This window comes from Lacerta agilis, chromosome 1 (assembly GCF_009819535.1).
Source record: "Lacerta agilis isolate rLacAgi1 chromosome 1, rLacAgi1.pri, whole genome shotgun sequence".
Taxonomy (NCBI): domain Eukaryota; kingdom Metazoa; phylum Chordata; class Lepidosauria; order Squamata; family Lacertidae; genus Lacerta; species Lacerta agilis.
Window position 1 is genome coordinate 68,538,377 of NC_046312.1, and position 25,960 is coordinate 68,564,336.

Below are 25,960 nucleotides of genomic sequence, written 5' to 3' on the forward strand. Positions count from 1 at the left end.
TTGAGTTTCATAGAATGGTTCATAAATTATCCAGAGTTAAGGGTGAGTTGTGTGGTGGTCAAGTTTCCCGATGATACTGTTCAGAGATATTAAAGAGATTGTGAAAAGCTCCAAAAAGACCTCTCTGAACTGAGTGACTGGGCGGTAAATGGACAAGTGAAATTCATTGTAAACAAATTTAAAGTGATGTGTGTCAAACACAATCTTAATTTCTTATATATGCACATGGAGTCTGAACTGGAGGTGAATGACAAGTAAGACCTTCGAGTCAAAGCGAATAGGTCCATGAATGGCCCAGTGTGTGGCAGCTGTGAGAAGGCAAATTCTAAGCTAGGGATCATTAGGAAAGGATTTGACAATAAACTGCCAATATCATAATGCAATTATGCAAGTCTATGGTGTGTCTGCATTTGGTATATATACTGTGTATAGTTCTGATCACCTCATCTCAAAGGTCAGAAAAGGGCAACGAAAACGATCAAGGGGGTATTGCAACTCCTCTGAGGAAAGGTTGCAGTATTGAGGTGATTATGCATGACACTGTTAATTTATTATTATTATTATTATTATTATTATTATTAATAATAATAATAATAATAATATACCGCCCTATATCCGCAGGTCTCAGGCATGTAGATAGAGGATAGAAAAAAGTTATTCCCCGCCTCACAACACTAGAACTCAGGGTCATCCAATGAAGCTGAATGTTAAGACAATTCAGGACAGATAAAAGAAAGTTCACACAGTGCACAGTTGAACTATGGAACCTGATTTAATGAATTGAAAAATAAAAACCGGAGCAAGTTGTTTCAAGAAACAGGTTTATTTAATCAATGCCTTTATGACAGGAAAACAAGCTTTTTCATATAAAACAATATTCCATAGTTTCTAGAAAATGACATCTCAAGAGCAGTGGTCAGTTATTAATTCTTTGCTGCCAGTTTAGGATTTTTGGCAATGCATTTTTGTAGACCAAATCACTAGAATGTATCACTACAATATGCATCCATCTCACAGTTATGTTAGCAGAATACAAATGCATGCTCTGGCATTCCTGTGTCTGAAGTGCATGCACAATTATTAGTGCTCCATTGGTTCTTCAGCCTTTTCTGCAGTTTCTTCAGCAGGTTGAGCAGTCTTGAAAAGGTAAAATAAAAATATTAAATATAATTAAAATTGCATCAGTTTTAATTGTCACTGGTAGGAAATTATAGAACAAAATATTTCAAATATATAACCCCACCAATATTTAATTTTAGAGGCCAAGTGAATTCTGATTTTCAACATTCCTCAATTTTGCACTAAATAATTGCATAGAATCAAAGTCAAATTAGGCCATGATATATCTTTTTAAATCAAATATTTGCAACTTTAATGTAATTCTCATTTAGTTCCCACGCCTGACAGCAGTCATACTGTACACGCCTGCTTTAACTAAGTTTTTCCTCATATTTAAAAAATGGTCCTGAAATTCCAGTATAGATAACAGTGTCCCAACATAAAATGTTTTATAGACAAACATGATTTTGTGACTGAAAAACCCAATAACGGGTTACAATTCAGGTGGGGTTGGGTGGATACCCCCAAAAACCGTTGAGATAAAAGAAAATAGTAGTAGCAAAATCATAGCTTATAGAACACTAAAATCAGGTATTTTACAAAATGTTACTGTATAAGTAAATTTAATGTATTGTCTTAAATTTGTGTACCTTTCTCTGGGGTCTTTCTTCAAGTCCTTCTAGGAATGGTGCTACATCATCATCATCATAAATAGTGAACTCCATATCTTTACCAACAATCCCAATGGAAACATTCTGTTAAATGAGAATTGTAAAACTAAGAAAGGTGCCACTATCTTTCTGCAACACAGATTATGTACATCTGTTCAAAGGGAAGTCAGGAGGATTTAGACCATTCTTTCCCAACATTGTGCCCATGCAGAAGTCTTTGTGTAGGGCTTCTGCTGAAGAGGCTGGCTAGGTAAATCCTGCCCATTAAAGCAAAAGATAAGCCATCTATCTCCATGATAGACACCAAGCAACACCTCCTGTTCATTTTAATCAGGCATCCCCCATACTCGGCCCTCCAGCTGTTTTGGGACTACAGTTCCCACCATCCCTGACCACTGGTCCTGTTAGCTAGGGATGATGGGAGTTGTAGTCCCAAAACAGCTGGAGGGCTCGAGTTTGGGGGTGCCTGATTTTAATCATGATGACAAGCCAGCATAGAAGCAAGGTGCACCTTAGCTGGCAAAGCATCTCACAATGTATGAATTGCTATGAAGGAGCAGTCCTGTACCCTTGTGGCCTCACAAATCAGTAAAATGACAGGATATGGAACACCACCATGGAGTAGATACAAAAGTGGCAGGTACATACAGGACATTCCCCAATATACTTAAGCCTTTGATCACATACATATGTATTAGACTGGAATGGGTCCAGGAAAACCTGCTCATCCAAGAATTCCTGGAGCGGCTCAAACATTGCCTTTATTACTTTGGCCCCAAAGCCCAGAATTTCACATAGGCCTGCTGTTATTCAAACTATCCAGATAATCAGAACTAGTGTTATGTCTCCTTGCTAGTGCTGGGCAATATCCAATATTAGCCATATTCAGAACAGACCCACTTGAATCACTGGCAAATTACTTACTTGGCTATCACCTACTATTTATAAGTAGGTAAGCACATTTCCAGTGTTTGCACAAACATGTATAAAAGTGATGCATGCAAGTGCTGTTCAAATGCAGCCGAGTTGCTTAAGCTAATGATACAGTTCAGGAGTTCTGGGTGCACTGGCACAAGGGTTATTTTATATCTTTTTACCTGAATAATCTTCACTACAACTCTTCAGTTGTGAATTTTGGCTTCCACTTACACAAATGATAGGATTCACCCCCCCCTTCTGTATTGTGCTTTGCTAGTGTTACTCGCGCTCCAAAATCATAGAACAGACCACAAATAAAAAAGTTTCCAGCACTTGCCTTAGTAGTCAGATCCTGTTCTGCAGGAAGAGTCTCTCTCAAGGCACGCAGTCCATGCTTAACTAGCTCATTCAGATTACCTGTAAAATATGTTTTCACTTATTACCAGTTCAGAAGCACAGTATTTCTCCTGCAAGGAAGGGGAAGTTTCAAAGCACTCTCTCCCTTCCCATGCCTGTGATTACCAGTCAAAGTATGCTCAGCAATAAGCCAGGAACACAACATATACATGAGAGAAAGGGGTAGAGCAATATGTGCAAAACATCATACTGCAAATCAGATAGGGGAAACCAAACACTTACAGTCAGCAAATTCGGTCATGTGTCGCTCCAAGTAAGTTCGAGCTGACTGGGACCTAGCTCCAATGGACATTGCTTTGCAGTCAAAATAATTTGCAGAAGGACAGGTCTGGAAAATATGGGGACCCATATCCTAGTAAAACAAAGAGATATTATTTATTTATCATGAAATAGCATAAAAATATTTTCAGTTCTATTTTATTTCCGAAGACTACAACATATACAATCTGTAATTAACATATATGGGTATATACACAATTTTCCATTTTCAGGTTTCCTGTCCAAAGGCCTAAAACAATATGGTGCTAGTACTATACCATGTTTCATGCCTTGCATATAGGATGAAATACAACTGATTCTCCTTATATTGTTACTGCAGCAGTGGAGTCTGATTATTATTATTTTTATTATTTTGTTGTTGTTGTTGTTGTTAAAATGTGCACACCTCCTATGCCCGTAGATCTCAGGGTGGTTCACAACGTAAAATGCAATATAAAAACATAATAAAAACAAGAACAAAAACAAATCAATAATCCCCCTTTCCACAACACATTTAAAAGGGCATTGAATGTCAACCATCCAAAGACCTGGTCAAAGAGGAACGGTTTCACCTGGTGCCTAAAGGTGTATAATGAAGGCACCAGCTTAACCTCTCTGGGGAGAGCATTCCACAAGCAGTGAAATGGAAAAGTGGGTTTTGCTTATATCCCTCCTCCATCCCCCCCAAAACCTATTCTGGAGGTCATGGCCTATGACAGTATAGAATGGGGGGGGAGGGGGAGAAGAGTGGGGCAATCACCTCCACTAGAACATAAGCTCTTGTGCTCACAGGAGGACAGCCCTTGGACACAACCCACTGTTTACTGCCAATATACCATTACGCTTCTTCTGTATCATCCAAGGAATATGTGATAGACAAGTAGAGTTTTCTTAAGAAAAGTATGAAAAGCAGCCTTACATCATAGCCTGCAATGAGAAGTCCGACACCATATGGCCTTCTGCCATACCGTTGTGTTGGTATCTGCGTTTCTTGGACAAGTTGAGGAATGTGTCTCAAACGGCATGTATATTTCAGTTACAAAAACATTTATATCCCACTTTTCCACCCTCAAGGGGGCCCTAAGGCTTACAAACAGAGATAACAGAAATACAGGTAATACTAAAAGCAGATAGCATTTAGAATGAAAGCTATTAAACCATCAGCAACACATATTTCAATTAAACACAGCCCACAAAACAGCTGAGCAGAGAAGCTCCCCACTAAACCAAATGCCTGTGACTACTCAACACGAATATTCAACACATACAAACTTGATTTACTGTGGCAACTACACACAAGTTATCACTTACTGCTCAAGTAACATGAACGTGCAGAACCATTCAAACATTCCGAGTTATACTCAAGGTGTCACTCAGTGGGTAATAAGACCTCTGATAGCAGAAGATAAGCAATTTTCAGATATATTCTCCCTCCCTTATCTGCTCTGGAGAAACTCCCAATCCTCTAGAGCAGAATTTGGGGGTGATGGGTGGGCTGGAGCTGCAGAAAATTACTTCCCTCCCAGTTTTGGTGATAGAAGCCTTACCATCAGCTGAGTAACACTGTTGAATACAACTGTTCAACTTTATCATTTGGTTTTTACCACTATCATCTGTGGCTGAAATTTTCCAGGGATCAGTGGATCCAGCACCTTTAATATTAAAGCAAAAGGTCTCCAATGACCTGCACTAGTTTAGTTCTTACACAAGTCAATACATTGATCAATACACTTATTTAAGTAGTACGAACATTGGTCAAGAGCAGAATATAATCTTGACAACTATGAGCATCTCACGATAACAATCACAAAAAAGGATACTGCTTCCAATCAGAGATACTAGCCGAGACACTGGAAGAGGTCTGTCAAATACAAATCTAGAATCCAGACACTCCTGGCGCATGAAATTGCTGCAGGATTCAAAGAGAGAAACAAAAATACACCAGTAGATGGCTTGTTATGCACAAGTTTCATTCTATGTGTAGCTTTGATCCTTGTTATGATTACCGGAGTGCCCTGCAGTAGCCCCATCTAGAGGGCACCAGCTTAGGAAAGCTGTTCAGCTAGAATTATATTGCTTGAGGGTCGCAGCAGCAAGCAGTGCTCAAATCTCACCTCAGCCAAGAAGTTACTGAACAGAGTATGTTTAACCACTGTGTTTTATACAAGGTTTTAATGTTAGTTATACTGCAAATCACTTTGGGACATTCTTCTGCATGCGAAAAGCAATGGATAAATATAATAGAATAGGAAGAAATAGTGTTTATTCAGGCTGCAATCCTATATTCACTTACTTGGGAACAAATGCCACTGAACTCTATGGCACTTACTTCTGAGTAGACATGCACAACATTGCCTGGCAAGTAACTGTTCTGCCCATCTCAGCCCCTTCCCCTGCACCCTCACAATACTGGCCACCTCTTAGCTGAATCTCAGACAATGTGTTTATAAATTTGCTTTAATGCCAGTCAATGGTACCAGTGGGGTTTACACGCAATTTTATGTACTCTTAAAAGGAGGCATATAAATATTTGAAATGCACTAAAATGTGTGTAATTTTATCTCTGTGCCCTATATATGAAATAAACCAATTTGCAAAATTACCATAGAAGTCTTGCATCAGCAGTAAGCCCAGCAATTGAAATACCGATATGGTTGTCAACATATAAGATTTTTTTCTGGTGAGCTGCCAGCTCAGACTGTGCCCTCTAAACACAGAAAAAATAGTTGTGAGTCAAACAAACATTTTGACAATGACAAGTATGGTTATAGTAACTACTGAATGGAGAGTCTTTGAGTTACTGTATTTATAGATTTATCCATCCCTTCTTATGAACACATGAAGATGCGACACTGCCAGATGATTGGTCTAGATTAGTGGTTCCCAATTGGTGGTCCATGGATCCCAGGTCTGCATAACCCACCCAGGGGGTCTGTGACACCATTCACATAACAAAAAACTACCATAGAGATATCAAAAATTTCAAAAGTAGTGGGTCCATGGCTTGGCTTTTGAAAAACGGGGTCTGCAGTACTTAGCTAACTGGGAACCACTCTTCTAGGTAGCTCAGTATAGGCAACTCTCCGTTTATGTGGGGGTTTCATTCTGAGGCACAGCACGTTTTAAGTGAAATCACGTATATTTGAAGCACGACTGAAAATGTCTGCAAACACCCCATTCTGCCCCCCCCCAGCCCACTTTTGTGACGTTTTCGAGTCACTTCCAGGTTTGGCGTAGTCGTGCACATATCAGATGCACCAAAAACCATCACTGCTTGTACTATCTGGCAGCAGCTCAGCAATGATTAATGACGAGTAGTGTATTTAGCAAAGGAAAAAGCACCATTATGTTCTATTATTTCCAGATCATTTAGAATGCAGTAATTTACTTCATGGTAATTAGGCTTACAATTGTATAATAGATGGGTTCAGATATATTATAGAATCGTAACATTGTAGAGTTGGACAGGACCACAAAAGTCATCTAGTCCAACCCTCTGCAATGCATGAATCTTTCCCCCAATGTGGGGCTCAAACCCACGACCATGAAATTAAGAGTTTCTTGCTCTACCAACTGAGCTCTACCAGCTACAAGGATGCTTGGCAGTGGTGGGATTCAAACCCACACTTCCAGAGATACTTGCCATGTACAATAGTCCCTCTTACCACTGACATATTATTATAGTAGGAAAGAATTGCATACATCCTATTCTCATTTTAAAGGGGGGAATTAACTCCAAGCTTTACCCTAATGTTTACCTTTAAAGCAACTAGAACAGCATGGTTCTTTGATTTTAGTCCAACAGTTGCAGAACCTTGCTTCACAGCCTCCATTGCATATTCAATTTGGTGAATTCGCCCCTAAAAAAGAAAACACAATTAAAATGTACCTCTTTTAAAATGTGCTGACTCCAGAAGTACACTGACCATATTACATATTGCAATAAGCAACCTTCTGGCACCATTGCAACTGGGAAGATGAAAGAGACAGAAGAGAGAAAATACACACGAAGTTACAGTAACAAGGAACTTCTGAACTAACATAGTGAAGCGCTGCAGCTTGGCATTCTCTCCCAGCACCACAACCTTCCCAGGAAGTCTTTTTACTTTGGGCTGCCAGATATATTTCATTCCAAATATGTGTGTGTGTGTGTGTGTGTATAAAACTTTTATAATTCCATAATTTACCAGCCAATGGAACATAACAAATGCCTTTTTTATGTTCAAGTGGAGTTAATGGCTTCACAAGACAGTGTTTGATACAATTATGTTCTGACCAAGCAACCCTAAATACTTTTCACACCAAGTAAAATATAAAATACCTGAAGAATTACCATCCATTTGGCAAGGATCTCTGTTGTTCAATCACAAACAGCACATGCATACACACAAAACATAATTGGTATAACTGTGTACACACTAGTTCCTACAACTTTTCCTTTAAAAACATGATTGCACTTTTCACAATGTCTAGGCAATCAATCAAACTCATATGGAAAACTGTTTACTAGCACATTCCTTTGTCTATTAAAGTTAGGTACAAACCACTGCAATGAGCTGAGAAAAATAATAAATAAAAGAAATAATAATAATAATAATAATAATACCTGAGGGCTCCAAACGGTGACATCATTGTCATACTGGTTGCGAAACTAAAGTGCACAAAATAGAATCTATTAACATGAGTAGCATTATCAGCTACAAAGGTACAACATTATGCTTTAAATCATTTTAAAGTAAGACATAAAAACAGCCCTGTTGGTTCAGGCCAAAGGCCCATCTAGTCTAGCATCCTGTTCTCACGGTGGCCAACCTGATGCCTACGGGAAGCACACAAGCAACACTTGAGTTCAACAGCACTCTGCAGTCTGCCCACTTGTGATGCCCAGAAACTGTTCAAACACATATTACCTATGGCAGTGAAGGTACAGCCAGTAGCCACAAAAATATACAGGCAGGGACAAATTTTACTTTCAAGGTAAGACTGAAGGTTTGTTTGTTTGTTTAAATGTGGCACTTCACAATTATTAAGGTTTGCTAAGAAGCTCAGAATGCAAAGCCAGGCATAGGGAGGAAGGGAGAAATAAGGTAAGGTATGGGGAAAGGAAGAGATTACAATCACTCAAAAGTTATTGCAGACGGTGCAGTAAGTAGCATAGGCACATGGCCTAATCATGTTGTCATGGATTAGGGGTAAGAAAGAACATTTTTAAGGAGAGGAGCTTTAAAAAAATTATTCGTGATCAGCAACCCGATCCATCTAAGATATTTGATGTAGCCACATACGGTACCTGTTCCACTTTCACCCTGAGAAAAGTCCTCCCCCGCCACCCCAAAGTCATACAGAGAACAATGGAGTCATGAAGCAGAATAAAATGCTGCATCATCGAGTAATGGTGAATGATTCGCTCTTTGTGCAAACTGGGCATATGCTTCTTCTGGAGGTTATACAGAAAAACTGGACGGCAACCCGTTTCTTGTCAGACATTTTTTCTTGCCTGACAAGCCTGCGATTTCGAAGGGATGAGAAAGGAGTTTCGCTTTCGGTTAAGGATGAGAGAATTTGAGATTATTATCGGGTTGAGGTGTTGCGGCAGCCATATAATAGTCCCTGCATTTTAGAGAAAGGTGGATTATCTTCTTTTTAGAGAGAAAAAAATCTGAACAAACGGTGCGAGAGGGATTGATGCTGCTGCTGCCCCTTTCTTGCGGAAGAGGGATACAGGGGCTCGGAGGGGAGGTGCGAAAAAGAAGACTTGGGATCGCAGGAAAGTTTGATTTAGGGAGAAGGCGAAGGGATCAGCCAAAGAGATGCGGAGGCAGCGCCGGGAAGCTTCAGGCTCCTGAAGGCGGCAGGAGAAGAGGCGCAACCTGGGCCGCAGACACAACCACCACCACTCAGATGTGCTGACTCACCCACCTACTCGGACGAGGAAGACGCAGCCTCCCCGCGATCTCTCCCCGGGTTCCTTCTGGCTCTCCCTCCCTCCCGCCGGCCCCCCGGTCCCCACCCGTCTCACCATTTCGGCTGCTTCCCGAACACCACCACGAACGGCTGCACCAGCGAGGGTGGCTTTGGGAAAAAAAAGATCGATAGCTCGGCGAGCGTCGAGTGCGGGCTTCGGGACTTCCTTCCGTCTCTGGCGAGGAATCGCAGCCGATCGCTAAACCTCCGATCAAAAGGCGCCTCGCCAGGACGGCTCCTCCCCCTGGAACAGCGAAAGGTCGGCGCGGCTGCGTCCAGGTCGGCGCGTGCGTACTGCATACTCGCCGCTTTGCGCTGTGAGCCGCCCTGAGAGCTTCAGATGAAGGGCGGTATACACATTTAATGAAAGAATAATAATAAAAATAGCGACCTGCCCCCATCCTTTAGCTGTTGTTGTTTTTTCCCTTTTAGAATACTAACAATGCAATACTATATGAGTCTCCTCAAAAGTAAGTCCCATTGAATTTAATGAGATTTAGTCCTAGGTAAATTAGTGTGGGACTGCAACCTAGATTGACGGAACTAGGCGAGTTGGTGGGAATTGTAATCCAAAATGTCTGGAGGGCATCAGGCTGGTAAAGACTGGTACACATAAAAAGCTGTGGAATTATAAAGGCAATTGGGTGGCACTCTTGGCAGCACAGAGCGTCGAGAGCAAGGCATTAGGCCAGGCATCCCCAAACTCAGCCCTCCAGATGTTTTGGGACTACAACTCCCATCATCCCTAGCTAGCAGGACCAGTGGTCAGGGGTGATAGGAATTGTAGTCCCAAAACATCTGGAGGGCCGAGTTTGGGGGTACCTGCATTAGGCCAACCTTGCAGGAGGGTAAGTGCACTCTGTTGATGGGTGGAGCCAAAACAAATGAGATGGGGCAACAAGTTCAAGTCAAAGCAATTTACAGAAGATTAAGCAGCCCGGGAAAATATCAAGGCCTTTGCCTGGCACCAAAATTACATCAAGGTCACATACAGGACATCATGCTTTAATTCTGCTGTATGCATCTCAGTTACCCCTTCTGTTGCTACACTGAAGTAACTTCCAAGAAAGAAGTTGCACAACATATTAATGGAGCCTGGGCATGCCTCATTCTAAGTAGTATGCCAGTGTAGTGAATAAATCATGCTGTTGGCCTGTATTGATCATATGTAAGGATTGATGAATGTTACATCCTGATTCACCAAAATTCGCCCAACACCATTTTTACACCTGAAAACCAGGACGTCAGGATTTTTCTACTACTACTACCTTACCAATAACAGTCTGAATCATATCTAATGAGAGAGAACATGGGCCCTGGGGTGACTGTGCACATCCCTCACCCCCACCTCCTGTCTGCGCACCCTTCTCAAGGTCTTCTTGTGAAGAAAGATCCATGCATCTGTTATATCCTTCCTTTTTTGCCATAGCACATATTCACTCTTTTGGGGGTATGAGGAAGAATGGGCACATAATTCTTTTTTGCTGTGCTCTCACGTTTGAAAGGTACTATCTCATCACTTCAGGGTAGAAGGCCTGTTGAAAGAGGACAGGATTCCTGCCCTTTTAAATAATGTGAGTAGAAGAGGGGATTTCAGTAAAGGTACCTTGTTATGCAAGTTACACTTGCTGAAATCCTCTCTTCTGCACAAGTATTATAGATACAGAAGGCACCTGGCCACCCTACTTAAAGAGTCTTTTAAAGACTTTCGAAATTATTCTTGATCATCTTCACAGAATAGTAACAGATCCTAGTTGTCACGGGCTATGTCCCTAAGTATAAGCATTTTTGTTACATTTTTGCCATATGTATAAAGAGGTTTTGCTACATTTTTGGCTGTTTTGATCAAGGATATTATTAGCTCATTGCTATATTTGTTTTGTTTATTTATTAAATTTCCATACTTCCCTTCAGCCAAGGATCATAAGGTGGTTTACAATATATTTTGACTGCCAACACAAAAGAATAGTTCTGATATGGAAACTTATCATTAATACAAATTTGTCTGGAGTCCCTTTTGCTATATGTGAGGCTGGGTGTCCTTTTACCCTTGTAATTCCCTACTACACGACTAGATGGGAACTACCGTACTGCTTCAATTGTTATTTATTTAATCTATTATTTTCATTATGCCTTTGTATATGCACTCTCAGAGTTGGCAGCCTTGTTCAGCAAATAATCTTTTCTGTCTTTCATATCTTGTTTGCCAGTTGTGTTTACTCATCCATTTTTCTCTTTAGTTGTCAAGCAGCAACCACCCAAACTGCATCCTCTGTACCAAAAGCCATCTAAGGAAGCCCAGCAGATGGTCTAGCTGCTGTGAAACAAAGAGTTGCTTTCATTCTTAAATTTGTTTCCTCAGCTCTTTTCATTTGGTAACTCTGTAATAGAACATTTGACCTTTACAAAGATCAAAATGTAAATAATGTTCTTTTCATGTTGTTCTTTAGCAACCATTTAAAAAGTCAAATAACATTAAAGTCCTTTTTTACTTTTAAAATGTTATTGCTGCCAAGATCTCTCCCCCCCCCCCCGCCTTGGAGTCCTTCTGTGATTTATCACAATATGCATTAGACCTGAACAGGCTTGTCAGCATCAGGTGATCAGAACTATAAAGCCCAATCCTCTGTGGTTTAACTTGGAAATAAGTCCCAATGAAATCAATTAATCTAGAATGTAGCCTTGCAGCAGAAGGCCCACTGGGTTCAGTAATGCTTATATCTAGATATGTATGATTGCAACCTTTATTCAAGGGGAAAGGGAGCTAGGGACAATCCTATACATTCTTACCTTAAGCCTTCTTGAACTCAATGGGTCTTTCTGCTAGGTAAACAGGAATAGGACTACACTGATGGAAGCAAGAATATGCTTTTACTTTGTCTTAAACTCAGAAGAAAACAGGTTCAGATTCAAGACCCATCAATAAAAACATGCATAGGATTGGACTGCTCATTTACAAAAACAAACTTTGGAAAGGTTGTGGTTAAACTTACATAATGATAAAGTATGCACAGTACGTCACATTCAAAAAACCCAAATGATTTAATACATCTAGTTTTTACTCTACAGTAGGTTGAAAACTTGCCATTGCATAAAATGTGAAAAGCCATTTCTTAGAACTTTATATTGATTCCAAGAATATACTTATCACTGAAATACTAACAAGCATTTCTCAAACTTATCTTGTGGCTTCATTTTTGTTTTTTTTTGTATAATTATGGTATTGGTTTTCACTTTGAAACGTCTGCCTATTATGAAAATTGAACTAATGCTCAGGAAAAGTGTTGCCGGTTTTTAATTTAGCAACCACCCCACTGTGAAAACCTCGCCTGATTTCTTCAGATCATGTTGCTGTGAAAGGAATGGGAGCAGAGCAGCTTTTCGGAGTTCATTTTGCAAATCTAGCTCAGATAGCTAGAGACAGGTTTTGTGCTAAAATTCTGCTTGTGGTTTCCCAGCGGCTTTTGGTTGGCCACTATGAGAACAGGATGCTGGACTAGATGGCCCATTGGCCTCATTCAGCAGACTCTTATGGAACTACCTGCACACAATACTTTTTGGCATGGAAGCATGCCTGGATCATGATCAATAATTCTGTTTTTCTTCCCAAGGTATATATTTATGAGGCCCATAGATATTTCAGTTATGCTTCTACAGTGGAGTATGCATAGCTCAGTTCTTTGTAGCAGTTCTCTGAAACACATCAGTACACTTCAAATAAATGAAAATGGTAAGCAGAAATGGTTGTAGGATCAAAGCCAAGGTGTAGTGCAAATAGCAGAAGAGCATGGGCCATGAAAAAAACATTTTTACAAAGACTGCAATAAAATCAGTGTTTTTCTTATCTGCCTCAGGAATTTTAAACAAGCTGTATTGGATCAGACCAAAGGACTATCTACCTGTAGTTCAGCATCCTGTTCTCAGATGCCTATGGGACACACACAAGCATGGCATGAGTGCAACAGCCCTCTCCCCACTCTCATGTTGCCCAGCAACTAGTATTCATGAGGCATACTGCTTCTGATGTTTGAGGTAGTACAGAGCCATCCTGGTTAGTAACCAGCCATTGATACCCTTATCTGCCTTAAATTTGTCTATATTATTTGAAAGCCATCCAGACGGGTAGCTATCACTACATCTTGTGGTAGTGAATTTTAACTATGCGCTGCAGGAAGAACTGGATTTTGTCTGGCTTGCATTTTCCAACATTCAGCTTAATTGGATGGCTCCAGACTCTAGTATTATGTAGGAGAAAAGCTTTCTTCTTTCTCCAAATAAAGCATCATTTAAACACCTCATACCGGTACTTTTTTCTAAACTGTAAAACCCCAAATACCACATTTCCCCCATTCTAACCCATTTTTCAAATTTGGATGCACTTTTTGGAACTTTCCTGCTCTCCCATTATCATTTTTGGAGAGCCAGAACTGTACAATGTGGCCAAACAACTGATTTGTGTAAAGATCAGAGAATTATTTGCCACCACTGCATTCAGCCTCAGGATCCCACGAATCTGTTCTTCTTTTTACAGGTGGGTAGCCGTGTTGGTCTGCCATAGTCAAAACAAAATCGAAAATTCTTTCTAGTAGCACCTTAGAGACCAACTGAGTTTGTTCCTGGTATGAGCTTTCGTGTTCCTCATACCAGGAACAAACTCAGTTGGTCTCTAAGGTGCTACTAGAAAGAATTTTCGATTCTGTTCTTCTTTGTGATTGTATTGTGAATATGTCTTTGACACAATGTGCATTAGTGGTGAAATTGTATTGGATTGTCCATACACCTTTCTGCTTTATTAGATGTTCATTGATGCTTTCCCAATGTTACTGTGTTATTGGTGTCTGGAGGGTTTTCTCCTATTTTTGGTTTCTCGTTCATTTCTCTGAATATTGAGTGGAATAATGCAGCCAATCCCTCTCTTCATACAATTCAGAAGCAAAACCCAAATGACAGCGCTACTGCAGTATAATTGCGTGAGCTGAGGCCTTTGCAGAGCTTAACTACTCCACATTCTTAATGTTTGACACCACTGTGACACAATTATCTGGGGTAAACACTGAGAGTATGGTTGAGCTTGGTGAAGGATGCAGTCAATAATAGTTTTTTTCTGGAATAAATCTGGAAGATTTAACCTGTATTTGACCTCTCCCTGTTATTGACAATTTTGAGTATGACTTTCAATACAAATTTATTGAAGAATAATAGTCCAAAATTTGCTCCCCTTGGGTTTTTTAAAAGGTAGGGCTTTAGATAGACTAAATATAATTGTGGATGAAATGTAAATATAGAAAATTTAATCAACCTAGCTTATCTGGCTACAGTTCTGAATATTTTTTTTAAAATCATTTATTAATTACTTATACAATATTTTACAAATATATACAGTAAGTATTCCAAATACAAATAAGATACAACATTCCAGATACAAATAAAAATAAAGATTTTAAACATAAGGCTATTGTCGTGTTTTGTTAACATTTTGTTGAGTTATTTGTTCAAATTCTCCTTACTCTTTAGATTTGTATCTGCGCACAAATCCGAAAAAAAAACTTATATACATAAGGAGTAAAAAAGGAAGAAAGAAAAAAAAAAGAAAAAAAAAAAGGAAACCCCCCCACCACCCCCATTGACTTCCTATCCACCCAAACATATAACCAAATCTTACTTATAAGCGTAAGTCGACAAGTCTACATATCCTCATTTCATCATCATTTCGCTATAATGTCTACCGGTACCTTGTTATTCTATTGATTTCCTCTATTTATCTTCCAAGACTATTGAAAGGCTAGCATAGCTATTTGTCCTTTAGTGTATTTTTGTACATACTTTATATAAGTACCCCATTTTTCTTGGAACTTTTGCCTAGATCCCCCTCTCAGGTTATTGGTCAGCTGAGCCATTTCGGCGAGTTCTTGTAACTCGCTTTGCCATTCACTCACTAAAGGCGGTTCTTGCTCTTTCCATTTTTTAGCGATTTGGATTCTTGCGGCCGCCGTGGCATAGAGAAACACCTCTCTCAGTTTCACAGGAATTCCAGTATTCACAATACTCAGTAGGAAGGATTCAGGTTTTTTTGGAAAAGTAATTCCAAGCATTTTTTTTTATCTCTTCATATATCGAACCCCAAAACTTTTTAATTTTTTGGCAGACCCACCACATGTGGTATAAATCTCCATTGTTACCCCCACATCTCCAACACACACTACTAGAACCTTTGTAGATTTTCGCCAGTCTTGAAGGAGTAAGGTACCATCTGTGTTGCGCTTTCATCATATTTTCTTTTATCCTACTTGAGTTTGTAAAATTCATGGTGACCCTCCACAGATGTTCCCATTCCTCCATCATTATTGGTCGCCCGATGTCTTGAGCCCATCTCACCATAGATGGCTTCACTGTCTCCTCCATAACCTCCCATTCCAATAATAATTGATAAGCTTTTGAGATTACTTTTTTATTGTTATTTATTATCTCAGCCTCCAATCTTGTTATTACTTTGGAGAACCCTATCTTTTTATCCTGTTGGAATACTCCATGCAGTTGGTGGTAATCCAACCACCCTCCCAATTGATCTTTTATTTCTTCGTACTTTCTTAACTTGAGTTCTCCATTATCGTCTACCAATAGGGTGTTATAGGTAGGCCAGTTGGATCTCATATTTCTTCTTTTTATCGCTTTAGCCTCTATGGGAGATATCCACTTTGGAATTTTTGGCTCTAATATTCTTTTGTATTTTTCCCATGTTCTATATAGCGCGTTCCTGATTATGTGGTTAGTAAAACCTTTATGCACTGCGTATTTACCATACTGTAGGTAGGCATGCCAACCGTATCGTAAGTCAAATCCTTCTAGGTCCAGTAGTTTGTTATCACTAAGTAAGAGCCACTCCTTCAGCCATACTAAGCAGACGGCTTCGTAATATATTTTAAGATCGGGGAGGCCAAATCCGCCCCTTTCTTTTTTATCTATAAGTATTTTATATTTAATTCTTGGTCTCTTACCCGCCCAAATGAATTTCATTATCTCCTTCCTCCATTCTTCTATACATGAGGTTTTCCCTATTATTGGAATAGTTTGATATAGGAAAAGCAATTTTGGTAATATATTTGATTTAATTGTCGCTATTCGTCCAAGAAATGAAAGTTTTAACTTGTTCCAGAGTAGGAGATCTTTTTTAATCTCTTCCCAGCATCTCTTATAATTGTCATCAAAGAGATTTATATTTTTATCCGATATCCATATGCCCAGGTATTTAATTTTTGCATAAGTTTTTAATCTCGTCACCTCCTCAATCTTCTCTTTATCTTTTACTGATATATTTTTAACTAGTAATTTGGTTTTGTTATAATTCAATCTTAAACCAGAGACTTTACCAAATTCCTGGATGACTTCTAATGCCTTTACTAGGCTTTTCGTTGGATCTTCTGTCATTATCATTAAATCGTCCGCAAAGGCCTTCAGTTTATAGCAGTTCTCCCCTAGCCGGATACCTTTTATGTTGCTATCTTTCCTTAGTTGGTTATTTAACCTGTATTTGACCTCTCCCTGTTATTGACAATTTTGAGTATGACTTTCAATACAAATTTATTGAAGAATAATAGTCCAAAATTTGCTCCCCTTGGGTTTTTTAAAAGGTAGGGCTTTAGATAGACTAAATATAATTGTGGATGAAATGTAAATATAGAAAATTTAATCAACCTAGCTTATCTGGCTACAGTTCTGAATTTTTGTGTATCATCACCCACTAAAGAATGATGTTTTAAAACACTGGAGAAGGCACCTGGGAGACTGTTTGGAAGATGATTAAAATTTATCTGCCATTGATAATAAACAGCTATATGCATAATACAATAACTGTAGATGTATGAAGTCTGTGTTACAATGCAGGAAATGACTTTGGTACAATATACCCAGCCAAGTTATTGTATTTCATAATATTTTTCAGAGTGAGTTTTAGTTTTGGGAGTCCTGTTGACATCATTCACATTTATTTACAGTTTGCCAACCTGCCGAATAATGCATTCGCTGTAACCGCTTTGCGTTAATTCAATTCAACATTATGTACAGCAAACATTTTCTTTGGCAGCACCATCTTAGTCACCTCTGCTCCAAGACCATCTGCTTTGGAAGCAGAAATATGATCCTGCCTTGACAACAGTGAAACAGCTTCTGGCAATGAAACATACTTCCTCTGCAATTGTTTTGACAGATTCCTAACAGTACATAATGCATGATGCCTACATTATTAGAGATTTCACTGGTGTAAAGACATTTCTGAAAACATTGTATTTGATTTTTTCTATGTCCATGGAACATTGGTTCCATGTAGGCAATGGTAAAATGTCTACAACAGTCCTGTTGAACTTGAGACCCCTCAAGGCAACCAGACCCCACTAGTGGGGACTACTAGTGATTGACAATTTCTCTGCATTTGTAGTCCCAGACCTGCAACAGAAATAGCTTTACAGTACTGAACCTTCGGTAAGTCACCATTCATAGCTCATAGATATTATACGGTTTCATAATCAAATAATTGTAGAGTTGGATGCAGTGGTGTAGAGTGGCAGGGTGGGCTCACAGGGGCAGTTGCCCCGGGCCCAAAATTGTTAGGGATACACAGAGCCGTCTCATTCATAGGGGCAGGTGGCGCGGTGCACCAGGGCGCCAGGCCCCCCAGGGGCGCCCCCGCGAGCCCGCCGGCATACCGGGCGCCCCCTCCCCAACCTGCCCCCGCCCCTATGGGGCGGGGGATGAGGGGCCTGGCACTGCAAGCCGGCCACCCTCCGGAGCCCCAGCTGGAGCGCTGGGAAGGGCGCGCAAAGCCCCGCGCTGCTCCAGCGCCACGTCCATCATCCCCCGAGGGGCGGCCAGCGCGGGAGGGAGGTGGGCGAGTGGGGGATGAGGGGCGTGGCGCTGCAAGCCGGCCACCCTCCGGAGCCCCAGCTGGAGTGCTGGGAAGGGCGCGCAAAGCTCCGCGCCGCTCCAGCGCCCCGCCCCTCATCCCCCGCTCGCCCGCCTCCCTCCCGTGCTGGCCGCCCCTCGGGGGATGATGGACGTGGCGTTGGAGCAGCGCGGGGCTTTGCGCGCCCTTCCCAGCGCTCCAGCTGGGGCTCCGGAGGGTGGCCGGCTTGCAGCGCCACGCCCCTCATCCCCCGCTCGCCCACCTCACTCCCGCGCTGGCCGCCCCTCGGGGGATGATGGACGTGGCGCTGGAGCAGCGTGGGGCTTTGCGCGCCCTTCCCAGCGCTCCAGCTGGGGCGCCGGAGGGTGGCCGGCTTGCAGCGCCACGCCCCCATCCCCCGCTCGCCCACCCCCCCTCCCGAGGGGCGGCCAGCGCGGGAGGGAGGTGGGCGGAGAGGCGGCCCACCGGGGGCGCCGAGGGATCGTCGCGCCAGGGCGCACGATCCCTTTGAGACGGCCCTGGGGATACAAAATTTTAACACCTGATGCTGCCTCAATACAACTGCGTGCTTCCACTGATGGGCTCTGTTGAAAATGGCTTCTCCATGCAAACCAGGAAGTGACCTCTCCAGACAGCGGAATGACTCTTCTTTTCTTATCTCTGCAGCTGCAATCTCCTGGATGATCAAACACCATTAGACAGTTGAATGCACACATGCATATTCCATCAGTTTTATTGTCTTACTCTTTTTGTGAAACACTTTACAATCAAGCAGTATATAAAAGTGGTGAAATAATAATATAATGCAAACATTATTAAATTTTAACTTACATTTCAAGCCTATCCCACCCCAAATGTTCAGGATGGGCTAAAACATATAGAAATATATACATTAAGCTATTAAAAAGATGAAAAAATAGGCAATACAATATATCCATGATATTTTTAGCAGTGGTCCATCAGTTGTGGAATCCTGTTACTTGGGAGGTGTTCATAGTCTTCTCATCATTCTTTCTTCAACCTTAAGAACAATTTCCCCCCTGACATGTAATGAAGATTGTACTGGTTCAATATATTAGTTCCTATTGTTTTTAACTATTGACTTCTTTTTAACAGTTTTGACTAGATTATTTAAAGTTTTGAGAGAGTTCCTTTTAAAAGGTGGTTTTGTGTGTGTGAATAAAAGGTCACCTTGTAAGAGTAATCCCTTTGGGATTCATGCTATATTCAGGCAAGGGCTAGAGAAAAGGGGGGGGGGGGTGTTGCAGAGAATTCAGAATAAGGTGAGAACCACTTGTCTGCTGGATTCTGATACCTTCTGTATATACATAAAAGGTAATGGCCTGAAGGCACCACCATCTAAGTTTGCAGCCTTAGATTATCATTCTCACCCAATGTGAATATAGAGCTGGTGGAAGAAGTGGAGTTATAAAATGGGAAGCAGATAAGCATGAAATAACCCCCCCCACACACACACCATGTCAGCTATTTCCCAGGACTGCCAAAAGTCAATCCCAATGGAAAGTGGGTTTTTTTCTTAACGCTGCTGGAGGCCCCCACCCGGGCTGAGATTAAGCATTGAATGGTTATGTAAGTCAAAACTAACCTTTCCCAATAGTAGCTACTCAGTCTACAGCAGGGCCAGCCCAAATCTGTTTGGCATCTGAGGTGAACCACAAAATGGTGCTTCCCCCTGCCAGGGAAGAAGGGGTTTGAGTGAAGATCTACATCAGGAACCAAGGTGGAAAATCAAATCCACCTCACCCGTCAGTTGAACTGGGAATCAAAGGCCGTCATTGGGGGCAGGAAGGGAGAAGGGTCCCACTCTGAACCATGCCAGGTGGGTGCAGATAGACCAGGAGAATCCAGAGGGCAGCCCCTGCCATACCCTCCCGGGTCTGCTGCTCCCGTGGAACCTGCCACTCGAGGCGGTCGCCTCACTTTCTCTCCCTGCTACTCAGAAGCAAGTCCTACGGAAATCAGCGGGGCTTACTCCCCAGTGAGCAGGGCGAGAACTGCAGCTTTACTGCCAATATGTTCCGAGATTGTGCGCTGTTCGGCCTCCCGCCGCCCTCCACCTCCGACCGTTAGGATCCAACTGTCCTTGAGCGGGTGGGGGGCGCACCCGGATGATTCTCTACTTCGTCGGTGCTTCTGCGCCTACTGCCACGTGACTTCACGCGGCGGCGGAAAACTTCGTCCGCCACACCGAACCCTCCTGAAAGTCGTTATTTCTCAGAGCGTGGAAGCGCGCGTGAACGGACCGTTGCAGCCTTTGAGCTCTGGGAGGCGACCGCGAGTTCTCTCTGAGGGAGTGCAGCGAGCGAGGGAGAAAGAGATACTTTTACCTTTCCCTCTCTCTCCCCCCCTCCCCCTTTTACCCACCATGCTCCGAGTCCGGACTCTCAGCCGCCGTCGCCGTTTGGGCTCCGCTCGCCGTCGCCTCGCTCAGCGTGCCTTTCTTTCGACGAAGATGAGCGAGGCAAAGCCGGGAGGGAAGAGAAGCTGACGGCCTCGCCCGCTTGTCCCGCGCGACCACCATGAGGGAAGAGAAAGAAGCCTCCCCCTCCTGCTCCTCCCTCCCTCCTCACAGGCATAACAACAAACTTGCTAGCCCGCCTCCTTCCCCGGCCGGCGCGAAGCCTAGCCTGAGGAACGGCTACGTGAAGGGCCACGCGACCCCGCTGCCGCAGAGCCCGCCGTTCGGCTCCGTCTCGCTGCTCCGGGCCGCTTGCCGGCGGGGCTCTCTCTCTGTGGGGCTGGGCGCCCTGGCTGCCGCTTCGGCGGCGCTTCTGCTCTCGTGCTGGCTCGCCTGGGGCGAAGGCGAGAAGAAGGCGGCGGCGGCGGCGGCTCCGGGGGCGCTGCTCTTGCCGCCGCTGCTGGCGGGGCTGGGCCAGTGCCTGAGCCCGCTGTTCACCCTCGCCTGCGCTTTCTTCTTCCTCACCTGCTACCTGGCCCGGGACGAGCCCGGCGGCCCCCGGTGGCTCCTGGCGCTGCCGCTGTGCTGCCAAGCGGGGGACTTGGCGGCGCTGCTCTTCCCCCGCCGAGAGGAGGCGGCTGAGCAGGGCGCCCCCGGCCCCCCGACGGCCCAACTGCAGGTGCTAGCGGGCCGGCTGCTGGCCACGCTGAGTACCGTGGCCGGGCTGACCCTCGCGCAGCGCAGCCTCACGCACCGCAGGAAACTTCTGGTGTTGGCTTTCTCCGCCCTCGTGTGGCTGCTATCGCTCTCCAGCCTGGGCTCTCTGACCCCGGCCCTTAGGCCCCTGTTGTCCGGCGCCGTCGGAGTGGCGGGGTGCCTGCTGGCGCTGCTGGGCGGACGGCGTTGCGCCTTCGCCTCCTGCTGTTGCTGCTCGCCCAGGCGGGAGCCGCAGCTGCACCACCAGCCACCGCCGCACGACCACCGCCAGTCTCCTTACCCCAAGTCGCCGAGCGGCGCAGCGGAGGAGAAAGTGCCCGTGATCCGACCCCGGAGGAGATCCAGCTGCGTGTCTTTGGGGGAGACGTCCACCAGTTACTATGGGAGCTGCAAAATGTTCAGAAGACCCTCGTTGCCTTGCATTTCCAGAGAACAGGTAAACCTTCCTCCGGCAGGGAGGGTAACTTTTCTCTAACAGAAAACTTTGGCCTCAGCCAGGGACGCTGGAGAAAGAAGATCGCAGTTTGCTTGCTAAGCGCTGAGGCCACTGTTTTGATGCCTTAGGACGGTTTATGTTAAATCGGGGTGAAACTGAACATTTCGATTTGGACTGTACTGTTTAGTGTCCTTAGAACTCCAGTCTCCTGGTACAGTATAAACTTCCAGAGAGGTAGCTGCTGAAGGAAAAAGAACAAGAGTCCTGTACACCCTAATATTATTGGCTTTTGAGGTGGTACATGACTGTTAGTTGTGCTTCCTGATATTATACCCCTTTTGAAAACTTGCATGTTCCACGCTCAGTTATACAGGAACATAAAATGAAACCTTATTAGGACTTTGTATCAGGACAGCAAAAATGGTGAAGTGATGTATTTTGGGCCAGTAACTTTTACAGTTGCAAAGTTAGTATGAATTTCCAGACTGAATTTCCATGCAACCCCAGCTTTTGGAATTAGGCAGGTAGTGCCATGGAGAAGGATGGGGGAAAGTGTGAACATACAAACATAATTCTTTTGCCAACGAAGAGGATGTTTGTTCACAGTTTTTCGTGCAGCATTGCTTATCATTTGATTCATTGAAATCCAGCAAACTGGGCAAGCTTCACTTACTAAAAAAACAAAGGAGCATGTTAACAGAATTTGAGAGGCAACCTGTTATGCTTTGATAACATAGAGGACTAATAACGGTTTCATATGGTGCCAAGAAACAAGGCTGAGGAAAGAATACTGCAAATCCTGTATCAACATTGGAGAATAGGATTTCAATATGTTAAGCTAGTAGCATTTGTTCTATGAAAAGCTGAAATTCAGCTCTGAAGTGACAGAAAGCATTTACAGTACTGGCTGTACTGTCATAGGAAACAACTGGCATATGTAGTGTGTATGTGTGATTGAATCAGGCCATCTTTGTCAGCAGGAATTGTGCTTTTGAAGGGATTATTAGTGGGTACATTTTTTTCTATTCTTCTGTAATTTACCTTGTGCATAATACATTATCTTGCGTCAGCAAAGTGTGAATACCCCAAATAAAAATAGTCAGATACTGGAAAAACTTTAGAGTTGACAGGTAGTATGGGATTTCCTCCTAATTGGAAAAATTGACTATCACACAAAAAATGGCCAGTAACAAATTAAGAAAGCATTTGAGGAGTTTCTATTGAACTGGCTCCACCTTATGTTGCATCAAGAAACTTCTTATTGATGTGTATCCTAAGGCTGTAATTCTATGCACAAATAGTGGGAGTAAGCCCTATTGAAATCAGTAGTACTGGTTTCTGAGTAAACATATACAGTATATGGTTGGCTGTCTAATTCTCAGACACCAAGCTTTTCTATACTGAGGTTTTGTGTGAAATGAAAAAACATGGATATGCTGGAACTTAGAAATGTACTGTATGGTTGCTTAGTTTGTTTTATTGTAAAGTGATTGTGTTTTTTGATTAAAATCTTAAATTCTGTGTGTCTCCAGCAAGCTGTTCATGAACACAGTATAAGATTTACTGCTTAGTTTTCTAAAACTTTTTGTTCACATTTAATATGATAAAGGACATTTACATTGCATTTTTATTTTAAATAAATTAGAAATTAATTGAAAGTATCATCTTTATTATAGAGCATAGGATTATTAGTAGGCTTCCAGAAATAGTTTTATAGTCATATGTTTGAAGTAGCCTACTAATAATATATAGTAAATAATGTAATGTGCATAATAATAGTAAATGCCCTTTGTATATAGGGCTTTTTTAGCGTAAAACATTGCAAATAGAGGAACATGAATATTTTAATTTCCACACCTTTTTCTTTAGCTTTTTTCTTTAAACATTAAAAAGCCAATTCATATTGCTCAAAAGGAGTTAATAGGTGTTGTATATCACTTAGTAACTCTTAATGTATCCCATTACCTTAGTATTCAGATCATGGCCTTATTATGCCAGAAGTTTATAATAAACTAATTTTATGTAGTTTTTTTAAGTACACTCCTTTCTGCAGGGAGATTCAAGCAAGTTTTAAAAATCCATTTAATAATATATTATATACATATGATCAATCTTAATGGTGCAAATATTTCTTCCTAGCTTTCTAGCCGAGACCATATAATACCGGTCCTGAGAGACCTGCATTGGCTCCCAGTACATTTCTGAGCACAATTTAAAGAGTTGGTGCTGACCTTTAAAGCCCTAAACGGCCTCGGTCCTGTATACCTGAAGGAGTGTCTCCACCCCCATTTTCAGCCCGGACACTGAGGTCCAGGCCCGAGGGCCTTCTCGGTAGTGGTGCCTGCCCTGTGGAATGCCCTCTCATCAGATGTCAAAGGAAATAAGCAAGTATCGTACTTTAAAAAGAAATCTGAAGGCAGCCCTGTTTAGGGAAGTTTTTTAATGTTTAATGCTGTCTTGTGTTTTTAATATTCGGTTGGAAGCCGCTTAGAGTGGCTGGGGAAACCCAGCCAGATGGGCGGTGTATAAATAATAAATTATTATTATTCTACTTTTTAAAGCAGTACTGTGTGTTTAATCCTGTACGTATCTGCACAGAATAAATCACATTAAATTCAATGGGGCTCACTGTCAAATAAATGGGCATGGAGCTGCTGTCTAAGAGTTAATTTATTTGAACATTTAAAGAATTTGTTTCATATGTATAGCACTTGAATTTTCACTTTCAGAAAACACTTTCATTGGGGGAGTGTGGTGGAAATGCAAGAAAGTCAGTCTGTCACTCAGTACAATTTTAGATCTAGAAACTTACTTTAAAATTGCATAATTGGTACATTATTATGTTGTTGTTGTTGTTCAGTCATTCAGTCGTGTCCAACTCTTCGTGACCCCATGGACCAGAGCACGCCAGGCACGCCTATCCTTCACTGCCTCCCGCAGTTTGGCCAAACTCACATTAGTAGCTTCGAGAACACTGTCCAACCATCTCATCCTCATTATTATGGTGCCTTGTAATTCTGTGGTGCCAGTTCCAAAGCACAGATCAAACAAGATGGAAACAAACACATATTATATACACGAATTTGGGCAGGAATGTGCCCATTAAATTATTTGTAAGCTTCTTGAACACTGGAAGTTTGCACTAAAAAGTATTTGTTTTTTTTTGTTTTTTTAATAAGATTTTATTGATTTTCCATATAAACAAACAGAAAAACAATACACAGATACACAAATGCAACATACAATTTTTTAACAAACCTAAACATACAACATCTATATCAAAACATCTACCTCCCTTTACTTTTTGCAAATAAAAGGAATTCTTATTCCAGATCTTCTATAAAAGACTTCCCCCGTTTTCTCTCCTTTGCCTTCATTACTAATATACTTTGATAACATCCATTTTTAACTTTACAATCCATTATCCACCTCCACTATTGTTTAAATATTCCAATAAATTTCTTTATCTTGAAAATCCTTCAGATATCATTTCTATAGTTCAAAATCATTAAGACTTAACATCTTATAATATAACATAATAATTCTTAAATCAAATCTTAAGTTTTCCTTGTTTAAACTGCTGCTGATAAACAAACACATATCTCTCCACTAGTTCAAAATCATAAAGTCTTAACACGCTGTCTTCAGGGTACCATAAATCCATCCTGATTATACTTCTAACATTTTCACCCTATCCCCCTTCTAACCATTTTCCTGAACCCTCCCAGGCTCACCCACCAGTCGTCTTTGCATCTCCCTCCATCATTTTTATTTAGTGCCAGCTCATAGTTCATAAACTTCCCCCCTGGGAGCTTCGGGGAACACCAACTCTCATCTTCCAGCAATTCCACTTCATAGTCCACATTATCTTCCGCTTGTGCCTTTAAAAATCTTCTCACATAAAAAGTATTTGTTTGCAGTATTAGACTACAGTGGAACCTTGGTTCTCAAACTTAAATCTGTTCCAGGAGTCCGTTTGACTCCCAAAACTGTTCGAAAACCAAGGCGCAGCTTCCGATTGGCTGCAGGAGCTTCCTGCACTCAAGTGGAAGCCATGTCGGATGTTCGGCTTCCAAGAAATGTTTGCAAACAGGAACACTTATCACATTTTTTTCGTGTATAAGACACCCCCCCCCATGTATAGGACAACCCCTCTTTTTTTTCAACCCAAAATTAAGTTGTTTAGCTTTTCGGGGGTGGGGGAG

The 25,960-nt window shown here is 42.1% G+C and overlaps 2 protein-coding genes and 1 long non-coding RNA gene across 3 annotated transcripts in view; 2 read left to right on the plus strand and 1 right to left on the minus strand.

Moving 5' to 3' along the window:
* Positions 1-804: 804 nt before the first annotated feature.
* On the minus strand, positions 805-9,486 carry PSMA1 (proteasome 20S subunit alpha 1). Its single transcript, XM_033153314.1, has 10 exons — positions 9,343-9,486; positions 7,930-7,974; positions 7,082-7,183; positions 5,927-6,030; positions 5,144-5,232; positions 4,243-4,313; positions 3,288-3,417; positions 2,986-3,065; positions 1,710-1,814; positions 805-1,137 (listed from the first exon to the last, which is right to left on the minus strand). The coding sequence occupies exons 1-10, from the start codon at positions 9,343-9,345 to the stop codon at positions 1,081-1,083; spliced, it is 786 nt and encodes a 261-aa protein (XP_033009205.1). The 5' UTR covers positions 9,346-9,486; the 3' UTR covers positions 805-1,080.
* Positions 9,487-9,543: 57 nt separating this feature from the next.
* On the plus strand, positions 9,544-11,787 carry LOC117048898. Its single transcript, XR_004426889.1, has 2 exons — positions 9,544-9,757; positions 11,528-11,787. It is a non-coding gene; the product is annotated as an uncharacterized LOC117048898 (long non-coding RNA).
* Positions 11,788-20,413: 8,626 nt separating this feature from the next.
* PDE3B (phosphodiesterase 3B) overlaps positions 20,414-25,960 on the plus strand; it is a 49,006-nt gene continuing 43,459 nt past the window's right edge. The window contains exon 1 of the mRNA XM_033153335.1: positions 20,414-21,755. Coding sequence (XP_033009226.1) covers positions 20,724-21,755 — 1,032 coding nt within the window. The 5' untranslated portion in view covers positions 20,414-20,723. The remainder of the gene's footprint in view (positions 21,756-25,960) is intronic.